Here is a 14,391-nt window from a genome sequence, read left to right as displayed (position 1 = left end):
GTGAAACGCAGCAATCTGAATAACAGAAAAAACTGCCTAAAGATAAAGACTCAGGCCAGTGGAATGGTTCAAATGGTAGAGCACTTGCCTAGCAAGGTCCTGAGTTCAAACTCCAGAACTACAAAAAAAAAAAAAAAGATAAACACTCCAAAAGAGATGAGACCTAAAATCATGTGGAATTGGGCATGTCTTGTATTCCCTGAAGGTTCAGCAAAAATGGCAAAGACAACAGAGATAGAATAGCTCATTAATTTTCTTCAGAATTTCACAGAGCCAGCAGCTGTATACTAGCAAAGACATACAACTCCTCAGTCTAAGCAATGCATCAAGAGTCCTGAAATAGAGCATCCCACACAGCTAGAGCTTGTAGCAAAGAGAGACACTTCCCATGAAGAGTGGATTGCCACTTTCCTAAAAAACATATCTAAGCAAGAATAATGTCTCAAAAGTGAGCAAAGAAATACAACATGTGGACACTGAAAGTAAGATGTCATGTTCAGAGTCAGGTATACAGAAATCTAGAAAGCTAGAATGAAAAAAACCATCAATCTATAGGTAGAAAGAAGCAGCCAATCATTAAAGAATCAAATGATACTATGAGAATATCCAAGAGGCACATAAAACAGTGTGATCAGTCCTAACAGTTGCCTTAGTTCCCATGGCTTTCCAATCCACATAAGTTTCTAGTAAATCCTTCTGCTCTGTTTGGTAATTGGAGTCTCTGCTCCTGCTCTCTTCAGGTAATATGAACCTCTGCTCCTTACAAGCTTAACAGTCTAATGCAAGCCAAGTATCACAATCACTTCCAAGTATTTCCCTTTATAGAGTAAAACTAATACTCTGCCAATACCCTTTTAAAATGGATATAAGCGTCCCTTTCCTGAGACAGAGAACCTATCCCATGTGGTGTACATGGTACTGGTAACACACACTCAACCCCCACCCTCCTTAAAATACCTACAATCGCAAATTAAAAAATTAAAAACTGTATTTGCTTTTTCCATCTTTCCCAAAGATCCCTTGCAAATGGCACAAAGAGGAGCACATCATCTCACTTTTCAGTTTTAAAAGCTAGCAACTCACTTTCACAGTAAAAATATAATATTCTGAAGAGTCAAATACACACAGAATTCAGTAACATTTCTAACAATTAAATTTGCCCCTGCTTTATTTATCTCTCTCTCCACATATACTATGAAAACAGAAACTGCACTGATCTTGTTTCCAGCACCTGGCATATGGCAGGTGTGTTACAATTTTTTAAAATAATGAATCAATGAGAGATGCCTATTCATGCACTCATTTCATAATCACTGCTTCTTCTGACTCAGAACCCATTATCTGTAAAATACTCTACTGGCTACCAGAGGAGGAACAAAGGTCAGATATGAACTCAGCCCTCAAAGAAGATGGTTCCTCTATGTGGATTTCTGAAATACGGCACACTACTTACAAAAATACCTTTAAAACAATGGTGAGATTTTGTATTAAATTTGAAGGGATTCCCAAGGTAAAAACTCCAAACTTTGTAAGACAAATAAGGATAAAAGTACATTTAAAAATGTTATAGTCTTTTATTTACTCGTTTTTATACTTGTTTTGAAAGGTGATTGAGATAGAGCCTAAAGAGACCAAAACAAGTCTTTGAATATTTCCAGAAAATAGTTACAAATTGGGATTCTTGCTTGTGTAAAGCACCATTATTATACGTGTGTAACATAAAAACATGAACCACTACATACAAACCCCAACATTTTCAATGCATAAAACATAAATGAGATAGGAAATTTCTGATTGTGAGTAGAGAAAAGGAGAATAATTAATATTGGTAGAATCCGGTCAAGATAACAGTAACTGATTGCCTCTAGCCCTTAATTTTTTTTCAAATCTTACACTAAACTATCTTATTAATTTTAAGGGTTACATAATTTCTTAAAAGCAATAACTAAAAAAATAAATAAATAAATAAATAAAGTACTGGAGGAGTAGAGGGAAAAATATGTAACAATTTAGCCGAAATTCTGAAAACACCTTCCTCTTGGATCATAGGTTTCAACCAAATTTCACCATCATCCTCTTAGGGCCAGTTTATAGCTTAAAAGGAAGCAACTTCACAAAAATTAACTTTACCACAGAACCTATCAATTGCCAATATGTACTGCTCCACAATAAACAAGTTTTCTTCAACTGTAAACTGTAATTTTTTTAAAAACCCCAAATTTCAAGAGACTAGGAATCCTACAAAAAGTTTAAAGTTCATTGAATTTTGCTTTCTACTTCTTTAAAATGAAGTAGAAATATTTCAATTGCTATTGAAGAAATTTTTCAGTCCTTGTGGTCAAAAAAAAAAAAGCAAGGCTGTAAAGCTACAAGAGTAGTATTTGTTTCCGTTTTGGGCATGCCGGGGATCAAACCCAGGACCTTGAGGACCTTGTGCACGCTAGGCAAGTGCTCTAACACTGAGTGAGCTACACCCCAGTCCAGAAGTAGTCTTCTAAGGATGATAAAAATAGAAAGCACCAAACTGAAGTCAATTCCCCAACAAGAACAATTACCAAATGTTAGAGGTAGAAGTCACCCCTCTCTTTCATAAAAGTAGGAAACCAGAGGCATTGCAAAAGTACGCTTGAGAAGCTGACATGAGGTGAAAAATTTATACAGCAGATATAGGCCAAATATAACTTAATAATGTCAGTACCACACAGTACATTTTAGAACATAAAATTAAACTCAACAATTCCAAGGTACTTACATTAAGAAGTAACTCATCTTTTGTTTTAAGAGGAAAATTCTTATTTTCCTTCTCAACTTGTAAATCATCTTCTCCATCTGATAGCACGGGAGGAAGTGATACACAGGAAGATGATGAGGATGATGAGGAAGATGATGAAGAAGAAGAGCTAGAACTATCTGAATCTGTCTCACTATAGAGAAGAAAAAGTTGAAAATTTGGTCATGCATTATATCAAAATGAAATTATTCAAGTAGGAAAATAGCTACATTGTTTACTACTGCTGATATAATTTAAAAAACTAGCATTTCAAACTGACAATGATACTGGGAAAGTAGTTTTTAGTCCACCACTTAACATTTTCAAAACCTGTGATACAACCCAAACCCTTTACTGCTACAGCCAGGCATCTCTCTTAGTCACCAATGAGTAGACTACTTAATGGCAAGAAAGAGTTTCTTCTCGATCTTCACACAACTGGGGAACTCCTCAAAGCTGAACTCTACACTGAAAACTCCTTTGGCCCATGACTTCCACATAACTTGTTGCTGGCTCCCCCATGCCAGCCCATTTGATGTGCTATTTTTAGGGTTTCATCTACAATGACTGTCTCTCTTCGATCTACTCTACCTGAATAGCCTCTTCCATTCCAATAATTTCAATCACCATCCTCATGCAAATTAACTCCTGAAACTTCAGCCTTGACATCACTACACTCCATTCCTTATGTATAGCTGCATACTGATCCCACCTGTATGAATGACCAATGCATACCTCACATTTTCAACAAGTTAAAAACAAGGAAAAAAAGTACATTCTCCTATCTAAACCTGTTTTTCCCTTTTGAGCTTCCACTATATTTTACTACTTCGTCTTCAATCCAGTCATGGTGCATGAAACCCTGGAATCATTTTATAGCTATTGTATTCTAGGTCAATGACAAAATTCTATCTTCAGATTGGTAATTAATTCTAGTCCACTTCTTCATCTTATTTCCCATCTTCTCTTTCATAATAGCTGTGTTACTGATATCAATGATAGCCTCTCTTCACAGCAATCAGCCTTTATCTCATGCTGTTACTTTCACCTTCTCATGACCTTCCTCCTGATTCTAATCAGTTCATGATCTTGCTTTAAAAGAATTGTTTATGACTGGACAACAGATAAGAACTCTTAATGTTATATATGATAGTCTAATATTTACGCATGGTTTTATAACTGTATCGTGCTTACGTAAGAGAATCTTCAAGAGGACATGCTGAAATATTTAAAGATAAAGTAACATGGTATCTGTGAGTTTAAAATGGTTCAATAACATATTAAATAGCTCCAAAATGTTAATAATTATTAAATCAGGGTAGTGGTTATATGGGTTTGTATTATTCTTTCCATTTTATATTAAGAAAATATTCAAAAACAGAAAGCTTAAAAAGTTTTCCCTTAAATCTATAATGTGTACAAGACAAAAGATATGCTCTTCAGCATGAATTCTCAGAGCTTTTGCAATCAGGTCCCTGGTAACCTCACAGAGCCTATTCTAGCATTCAAGCTCATGTGACTTTCCAAATCCCCTTGCTTTTTCACTTCCACATGTCATTGTGCTACTGCTTGAAATGCCCTCAGCCCAGAAAAATTCTATTCCTCATTATAGGCTCAACTTAAATTCTACCTTCTCCAAAGCCACCCTCTACTCACCAAGTTTACTTTCTTCCCTAGTTCCCACAGTACTTTTTTCAAATGGGCTAGTTTGTGTGGTACTATACCATAATTCCTTGAAAACCATGCTGGGTTACAAAAAACTTGAAACCAAAAATGTCTAGTGTATGTACTGAAACAATGCTTAACTAACGTGGGCAAAAGTTGTACTCCTTTTCACTTTTTCAAATATTTGGTACCCTCTGCTACCATTCCCAGCGAATCAGAAGTCATGCTCTGACACTAAATTGTTCTATTATGAGCCTCTATCCCAGTGTCTGCCTTCAAACTCTGACACCAAATCACCTACCAGTTACACTTCACTTTCCCAGTGATGTGGGATATGAACTCTCAAAGATGACTATAATCTTACAAGTGCAAAGAAATCCAACCTTGTTTATAATTAGCTTTCCTGACACAAAACTCAAAAGCTCTAACATGCCAATCTGAATAGCTATGGGAATAATCTTCCTCCTCCCAGTCTATTCATACTTTCTCCCTCTACTAAAACCCTTCACCCTTCTCCATTTCCACTCTCAGTTGATGACTTCCCTGAAAACTCCTTACCACCTCACCATGTGTCTATCTTGTTCACTTGTTCAGTATCCCACATACAACATACACAAACACTTGTAGACAATGTTTAGTGAGGCTCAGTAACATCCCATATTCTGCAATCTTCCTCCACCACACGGAGTAAGACCCAAGGGAAAGGACACTTTATAAAAGCTACGCAGAACATACAATACAAAATAACTAGCTAACTTCATGAACTTAAGGCTCCCTACAAGGATTCTACGAATTAACATAATTGTCAACTTTGATACACAATCCCCGATTCACCCGGTTCAAAACACAAGACAAGGCTAGACTTGATGCAAAAAAAAAATTGTAGCAAAACTCAAAGGCTGTAACAACAATGGTAGTTACGGAAGAAATCTTCTAATTTCAGGTTTCCCATATTCTAACTAAAAAGCATATTATCTATACATAGACCAGGCTACCAAATTTCGGAAGTGAGAAGTGATCGGACTAAACTTCAATTTACAAGATTTGCAGCCAATCGCGGTCCAAACTAGGAGTCAACACGTGCACTTGGGCACCGCGAGCTCACAGCCCTCCGGGTCGCACGGTGACGCCCCCTGCACTCCCCACGCCGGCCACACAGGGACCCGTAAGCACTCGACCTGTCTGAGTCCGAATCTGAATCCGAGTCCGAGGTCTCCGAGGGCTGCGGGGTCTGCGCCGGCTCCGCGGGGCCCAGGCGGGTGACGCGGCCCCCGGGGGGCGGCCCTTCCGACTGCGGCTGCGGCGCGGAGCTCCCGCCCGCGTCGGCACTCAGCGGAGGCTGGGCCTCCACGTCCTGCTCAGGGCCCGGACACTTCTCCTGCGACTCCGACGGCTGCGGACCTGGCGCGGGACCCGAGTCCGGGGACGGCACCCCCGGACACTGGCCAACGCCAAAGCCGGTGACACTGAATTTCAGTGTTTCCAGCTGAGCGGCGGCGGCCTCCACTACCTCCATTGCGCCGCGCCAGGGGCCGAGTTTGCCTCGCGTGCTGGACCAGGGAAGAGCGCTGGGCTCTCCCCCGGAAAGAGAAAGCCTCACAGTGCCTGAGCCAAACCTCCCGCGTTCCGCAGGTAACTGCACGCGGAGAGGCCCGCAGACACGCCCCCGGCGTGACTGACGGCACTTCCGGGACAGCGTGTGACGTAACGTGACGCGACGGCGCGACGGCGCGACGGCGCTCACAGGGCCTGGCGGACCTGCTGCACCTTTGGGATCCCGACTTCAGGAGGCCCCAAATCCGCTGTTTTCACTGTTTCGTGGGAACAAGTCTCCCGCCTGGCCGGAAGCAAGGCCTTCCTATTCCTGCGACTTAGCCAATTCCACTGGAAGCGCCGACACGGATTATGGGACAGGGGTGATGCCTAAGAGTGCCAACCTCTTTACATCAGAATCGAACAGGAAGTCTTGAAAAGACACCTAGTTATTTCATTCAAAGTGAATTAGATTGACGGATCAAAGGTAGAAAGCACATTTACCGTTCATTCAAAAAATAACTGCAACTGTTCCACTTTGCTTTCTTCAAATCACTCTCAAAAAAAAAAAGCAGTAATGACCGACAGAATCTTGCTGCTTGTGGATGTGATGGCAATGTCTATATCGTAGTTGACCCTAAAATGTGCTAACTTAATCTGGGAAACCTAGAGTATGGATTGTAAGGAGGCAAGCAAAAGTTCTTGGGACTGAGGAAGAGATTGGAATTTTCTGGTTTCCTAATGTTCAATTTGATGTATCAGTACTTTGAGTAATAATAATCTGATCCAATTTAGTAAGTATGCATAGATATTAAGGACTGTGCTAACCATTTTATAAATTATTCACTGAGAATTTAACTGTTTTCGGTTAAGTTCTACATAGTATACTCTCATTGAAATGCAAGGATTCCTTTCCTAACCCCGCAGACACCAAAATTTGAGGACATTTAAGTTTGTCATGTAAAGTGGTGTAATATTTGGATACAACCTTTGCTCATCTTCCCATATACTTTAAATCCTCTCTCGATAAGTATAATATATAAAAATGTAAATCTTATGTAAATAGTTTTACTGTATTGTTCCAAAAATAATCACAAGAAAAAGATGGTACATGTGCAGTATAGATACAATTTTTTAAAGTTTTTTCAATCAGTAGGTGTTTGTATCCATGGATGTGGAACCTGCAGACATGATCAGCCAGCCAAACATAATCCTAATTTTAGGAAGTTTATAATCTAGTTGAAGGGGAAAAGGAGATAACTAGAAACATTTGAAATATGAAATAGAAGTAAAGAAACTATGGGAAGTTAGGTGGGACTGTTGAGCTGTATCATGGAAATCCTCCCGAGTGAAGCAGGAATAAATTTGAGATATTACACACTAATGCAATGATTAAACAGAGCTCAGTCTTCCAGCTAAATAGACCTATGTTGAAATCTTTGTTCTACCATTTTGTTGGTATAACTGACCTTGAGGTATGTAATCTCACATACCTAAATCTCAATTTTCTTATTTGTAAAATGGAGACAAAAATGCTATTTCATAAACCAAGCATAGTGCAACATGCCTGTAATCCCAGCACTGGGGAGGTAGAGGCAAGAGAATTGTGAGCTTGAGGCCAGCTTGGGCTATATAGTGAGTTCCAGGCCAGTCCATGCTATGAGACAAGCAAACAAACAAAAAATACTATCTCATGGAGCATTGAATAAGGTTTTATCAAAGAGAATGTCATGTCATACATATATTTAGTGTGCAAAAAAAAACTTGAAAACTGAATTTATGAATAAAGTAATATGTCATTGACAGTAATTTTTCAGAGCTATGCAATCTGAATTTAAGGAAGGAAGAAATTTAGTCAACAAAAAGTCTGCTGCCTTTTTCAATAATTAGATGATGACATTCTGAACCTAGGTTAGTGAAATGAAGGAAATTCCAAACATCAAGAGAGAAAATCGAAGTTATCTAAATTTTCTGAATGAGGAAATTAGAAATAAGTAGGTATTAACAATAAGAATGGAGACTTTGGAAAATGCTAATGAACATATGAATGTGAGTTTGAGCAAAATCAAGCAGTCCATTGAAAGTGCCAAAAGAAATTTTAAAATAAGAGACGGCCATTCAATAGAAAGGATAAGGAAGAATATTAAATTTGCTTATTTCAGTTGTTTTTGACTGAAAACTCATTTTATATGTATTTTGCTCTTCTTAAACTCTTGTCTTAGATGATGGATCTGGGCAGCCAATAAATAACATCTCTTTATTCTCCTCCTGAGTAGAGAGCAATCTAGGAAAAAAAATTCACAAGATGGTTGAATGAAAAAAAAGCCCATATCTTAATTACTGATAAAATTGATTACAGTCTTGCACAGTGGTACATGTCTGTAATCCCAGCTATTCAAGAGGTAGAGGAAGGTAGATAGTAAGCTCAAGGAGGGCAGACTATTTAGTGAGACCCTGTCTTAAAAAAAAGTGCTGGAGATGTAGTTTGGTGAAAGAGCTCTTGCCTAGTATGTAGGAGGCCCTGTTTGAATCTCCAGTACAGGAAAAGGGGGAAGAAGACTGGAGATGTGGCTCAAGTAGTAGAGATCCTGCTTTGCAAGCTTGAGGTCCTGAGTTCAAGCCCCAGTACTGCCAAAATAAATAAATAAAGATTACAAAATCTGGTTTTAGTTCTGCAGCAAAGACAAGGGATTAGATAGACTTGCCTCCCCAGCTAGAATTTTCATGCTTCCCCTGGAGGAACATATGAAACATTTACTAGCTATATAACCTTGGAAGAATCATTAAATCTTTTTTTTTCTGTGTGTGGTATTGGGGCTTGAACTCAGGGTTTACACCTTAAGCCATTCCACCATCCCTTTTTGTGATAGATTTTTTTTGAGATAGGGTCTTGCAAACTATTTGCTGGGTCAAGGGTAATTCACCTACTGGTTCGTTCATTCAGTAGTCATTTACCTAACATTTCTGTGTGCGATGCACTGCACTATGCACTGTGTTTACAGGAAAGTAAGTAAATCACTGTTGCTGCTGTGAAGTAATTTAACAGTTTAGTCAAAAAGACAAGTTAAAAAAAGTGATATGTAATAAAGTAGAGAAATACACTATAATATAGTCTTATACTATAGTAGAAGAATGTACAAATGGGAAAAAACAGAGAGAAGGCACTAGGAAAGCAAAGAAAGACATAGTATAATATTAGAGACATATAATGACTATAAGGTTAATGGTAGTCATCAAGTCTACTCAAGCAACTTGGGCCCATACAACACATCACTTAACAATACATTACTACTGGGCTGGGAATTTATAACCCTGGTCCAGGAATATTCAAAAGACAAGACTACCTCAGCACAGATGCAACTTTCATGAACCTTAAACAACGCTATCCTTACCAGAATACCTCCTGAAAGAAAAACCTTGTAACTGACCCACACCAAGTACAGGAATAAGAAAGGAGGAAAGTTACCCAAAACCTGGGAAATGTCACTGGATGGAGACTCTCCTGACCAGTCATCAGACTCCCTGATTATATCTGGCCCGTGCCACTGACCTGCCCCCACTATCCATCTTGTAAAACCAGAATAAAATGTTTTAGCATCAGATAGTGTCTAACATTCATCTCTGGTTCAAACAGAACCAAAGGGGAGATGTGGTCTATAGGAAAACTAATTAACTAGGACCACCACCCCCGCCATTACAGTAGAAGTTTCCACAATGTGTGATGTCTGAGCTGGGTCTTTAAAGAGAGCCATGAATTTGTTAATCTGAGAAAGCAGGGAAACCTCACAAGGGAGAATAAATAAAATGAAATTTCCTGCTTCAACCCTAAGTATGTATAACATTTAGTAGAAAATGCCCACCTGTGGTTTTAAAGGTTTACCTAATATCCATGCTCCTTTCCTCTCCTATCGTTATCTTGTACCATCTTCACTGCTCTTGTGTCCCACGCATTCTGGTCCTGACCACCCAAACTAAGAATACCCCCAATATCAGTCCCTTCTTAAATTATTGCTGATGTTTTTCTTTTACATAATTCTTATCTTCACATAAAATGATACTTATTTGCTTTATTGTCTCTTTTTTTGTATTCAAATTAAGTCTTAAGAATCCAGGAACTTTGTCTAATTCATAGGTGTTTTCTTCCAAACCATAATAATAAAACCGGTAATGATGTTTAAATGAGGGAAATAGTAAGAATTGCATAATAATAATAAAGTTTGGTGAGACAATCACAATAAGGAGGATGCCTTACAGATAGTATCTAAGGTGATACCTAAGTTACTCATTCACTTGAAATTAACACAATGATAGCGAAGAAAAGGCTACTGTTGCAGATAAAAATCTTTTGTGAGAGAGATGGGTCACCAGGTTTCAGAATAAGAAAAGCCATACCTGCACCTAGCATTGAAATAGGTCACTCTTTTTCAATAGGTAGTTTTTCTAAGTGCTTGAATGTTTCAAAATACCCTGAATTTTCCTCTGGTACTTCCAGAACCTTCCCATCTACTGCATTATTTCTAATAGCTGGTAAACTTAGCCTGAAGTCTTTAGCCTAAGCTAAATCTAACTCTTTGAAAGAGTGCACAGGATTCCTGTTAAAATTAAGAGAGAGTTTATCTTTAGTTATTTATGAGTTTAAAGGCCAAATCATATTTCAAAGTGAACATGTAAAATGACATTCTTTTTTTTTTTTCATTTTTCTTTTATTATTCATATGTGCATACAAGGCTTGGTTCATTTCTCCCCCCCGCCCCCGCCCCCTCCCTTACCACCCACTCCGCCCCCTCCCACTCTCCCCCCCAATACCCAGCAGAAACTATTTTGCCCTTATCTCTAATTTTATTGTAGACAGTATAAGCAATAATAGGAAGGAACAAGGGGTTTTGCTGCTTGAGATAAGGATAGCTATACAGGGCATTGACTCACATTGATTTCCTGTGCGTGGGTGTTACCTTCTAGGTTAATTCTTTTTGATCTAACCTTTTCTCTAGTACCTGTTCCCCTTTTCCTATTGGCCTCAGTTGCCTTAAGGTATCTGCTTTAGTTTCTCTGCGTTAAGGGCAACAAATGCTAGCTAGTTTTTTAGGTGTCTTACCTATCCTCACCCCTCCCTTGTGTGCTCTCGCTTTTATCATGTGCTCATAGTCCAATCCCCTTGTTGTGTTTGCCCTTGATCTAATGTCCACATATGAGGGAGAACATACGATTTTTGGTTTTTTGAGCCAGGCTAACCTCACTCAGAATGATGTTCTCCAATTCCATCCATTTACCAGCGAATGATAACATTTCGTTCTTCTTCATGGCTGCATAAAATTCCATTGTGTATAGATACCACATTTTCTTAATCCATTTGTCAGTGGTGGGGCATCTTGGCTGTTTCCATAACTTGGCTATTGTGAATAGTGCCGCAATAAACATGGATGTGCAGGTGCCTCTGGAGTAACAGTCTTTTGGGTATATCCCCAAGAGTGGTATTGCTGGATCAAATGGTAGATCGATGTAAAATGACATTCTTTAAAGTGCAACAATAAAGTTCATGAAAAGAAATTTATTTGAATAATAATCTTGCAAGTTCTACATTTTCTATGTATTGTAAAGGTTAAGTAATTATGCAAAAATGAAAAAAAAAACCCTGCTAGGTAGTTCCTAAAGCTATTTTTACTATGTTTGTAGTGCCTTGCTACTCAAAATGTGGCCATGGATGGGCAGATTTGTATCACATGGGAATGTTAAAATGCAGAATCTCAGGCCTTATCCCCAATACCTTCTACATAAAAATTTGTACTTTTTATCTTGTCTTCTTTTTTAATTGGTGGGACTGGAGTTTGAACTCAGGGCTTCGCACTTTCAAAGCAAGCACTCTACTGCTTTAGCCACACCTCCACTTCACTTTGCTCTGGTCATTTTGGAGATGGGGTCTCTCAAACTATTTACCTAGGCTGGCCTTGAACCTCTATCCTCCTGATCTCAGCCTCCCCAGTAGCTAGGATTACTGGTGTGAGCCACTGGTGCCTATTTTGTCTTTTTGGCCTATTTTATCTTGCTGTGTAGCCCAGGCTGACCTGAAACTCCAGATCCTCCAGAGTGCTGGGATTATAGGCCTATACCACCACACCCAGCTACAAATCTTCATTTTGATGAGATTTCCCTGGGTGATTTACATGCATGTTAAAGTTTAAGAAACTCAACCTTAGTGACTTTGTGAGGGAAGGAAGCACCCCCAGACTAGAATAATACTTTAAAGTAAAATGAATCAGGACTGAGAGTGCCGCTCAAGTGGCAGCATATCTGATTAGCAAATGTGAGGCCCTGAGTTCAAAGTCTAGTACTGAAAAATAAATAAATAAATATAGTTAAATACCTTTGTAAAAGAGTGGTTGGAAGACTGAACCAGTGAGTTGACCTGAACGGACTGACTGTCTCATTTTCTATTGATACCTATGCTTGCATTCCCTTTAAGGACCTCAAAAACTTGTATCTAAAACATGCTAGTGTTAGGAACGGGAATTCTATTCCCCCAAGAGACAGAGAGCCAGGCGTGAATGCAATCAACAAAGCAGAGTTTATTGGGCTGGCTAGCCAGGGTTGAGCTCCCACACGGACACGCAGGACCGGTTAGGAAACATGACCCTGAGCCTCTTTAGGGGAAATCTTATATAGACCACAACCTGCCGTTACAGCAAAAGCCCGCGCAACACTTAACCAATGATTTTGTAACACCACATACATTTTCAGCCTATCCATTTAAGAGTACGTGTACTTCCTAGCCTATAGAGTAAAAGGTCAGCAGTTGTGCGCGTATTTACGTTATCAACATTGAGCAAGCAGGCAGAGCACATCTTGCACGTACATCCCGTCATCTTTCGCAACCTCCTCACATTCCTCACATTCTATATGCCCGAGCCGAGCCCTGCTGCCCTGCTTATCTTATCTACACGGGGCATCTGGTACCGGTTTCTCCAACAGGGGGTTGGGGTCCGCTGAGACATCTTATTCCTTCTTATTCCTTTCATTCCCCCCTTTTCTTATGGCCTAAATTGAGGAATCATTCTCAAGGGGATGAAGAGCCTGATATTGTTGGTGGAGGACCAGAAGTTGGATAGTATTAATTCGACCTTTGACAAAAGTCTTAAGTCGGTTTAGAATCCAGGGTCCTATGGTAACAAGTAATAGGAAGATTATTATTGGCCCTGCCAGTGCAGATAGAAGGGTAGCTAACCATGGGGACTGGTTAAACCAAGACTCGAACCAGCTTTCCCCAGCCTCTTTTTCTCGTTTTCTTTGTTCCAGGCTCTTTCGAAGTTTAGACATGGAGTCACGAACAACTCCGGTATGGTCGGCGTAAAAACAACATTCTTCCCCTAGAGCAACACATAGTCCCCCCTTTTGGAGGAACAACAAGTCCAGACCTCGTCGGTTTTGAAGTACTACCTCAGACAGAGAAGTGAGGGATTTTTCTAGGTGGCTAATGGAGGTTTCTATTCTCTCTATATCTTCGTCTATGGCTGCGCACAGTGAAGACATCCCTTTCTGCTGGGTGGCCAAAGAAGCTATGCTGGTTCCTGCTCCCGCTAACCCTAGGCTGAGTAGGGTAGCAATAGTTACTGCGGAAATAGGTTCTCTCCTTTTTCTTTTTTCAACCATTCTTGTATTCCAGTATGAATATAGACTCTCCTCTGAATGATAGAGGATGCGGGGCAGCACAGCCACTATAACACAGAATTCTTTAGAGCTGTTAAACACCTTAGTTGATAGGCACAGGGTGAGTCCGGACCGCGAGCATAGCCACCACCCATTGTCCTTTGGAATTACCCATTTAATGGTATTGGTATTGTCCCAGGTAGAACTGGTGTTAATAACAGTACATAAGTCTTGTCTATTCTTTGGCACTTTTCCTAAGCAGGTTCCTTGGCCACTTACCTGTTGTATGGTCAGACCTCTCTTACGGTCTCCCCAGGAACACTGAGTGGGGTTGTCACTAGTCGAGACATTGGAGGTGACATTTAGCCCTATTGCCTCATAGAATGGGGGCCTCACATCATAACATAACCAACAGGAGTTAGTCATGTTAGGGTTGGTGTGGTTTAACGTCAGGAATGCAGTGTCCACTAGGTCCCAGAGGGGGTCTTTAGATCCGGTCATGAGACTGGGTCTCACCAGGGGAGGGCTGGTTCCTGATGGTCTTGGAGTTGTAACATTAGCCCGGGTTATGGTTGAGGGAAGGTGGTGAGTTGTGGAAGGTCGGGGAGGTGGCTTTACATAGGGTGGCCTAAGTACCTTATTAGGGCCTACTGCTGTGGATGGTGGCCCCATGGGCTCAATTTTCAATCTGACTACTATGGTCAAGCCAGAGTGTCCACCATATTTATAAAATACAATTCCCCATGCCCTTCCTTGTATCCATCCTGAGGTGTCCTCTTTGC

At 40.0% G+C, this 14,391-nt stretch overlaps 1 protein-coding gene across 1 annotated transcript in view; it reads right to left on the bottom strand.

The window, feature by feature from the left end:
• Positions 1-6,120, bottom strand: part of Naf1 (nuclear assembly factor 1 ribonucleoprotein) — a 37,100-nt gene extending 30,980 nt beyond the window's left edge. Inside the window, exons 1-2 of the mRNA XM_074055080.1 lie at positions 5,614-6,120; positions 2,753-2,924 (exon numbers count right to left, since the gene is read on the bottom strand). Coding sequence (XP_073911181.1) covers positions 2,753-2,924; positions 5,614-5,951 — 510 coding nt within the window. The 5' untranslated portion in view covers positions 5,952-6,120. The remainder of the gene's footprint in view (positions 1-2,752; positions 2,925-5,613) is intronic.
• Between the last annotated feature and the right edge of the window lie 8,271 nt (positions 6,121-14,391).

This window comes from Castor canadensis, chromosome 14 (assembly GCF_047511655.1).
Source record: "Castor canadensis chromosome 14, mCasCan1.hap1v2, whole genome shotgun sequence".
NCBI classification, from domain to species: Eukaryota; Metazoa; Chordata; class Mammalia; order Rodentia; family Castoridae; genus Castor; species Castor canadensis.
Note: the sequence above shows the minus strand (reverse complement) of the source record. Positions and strands in the feature narration are given on the sequence as shown.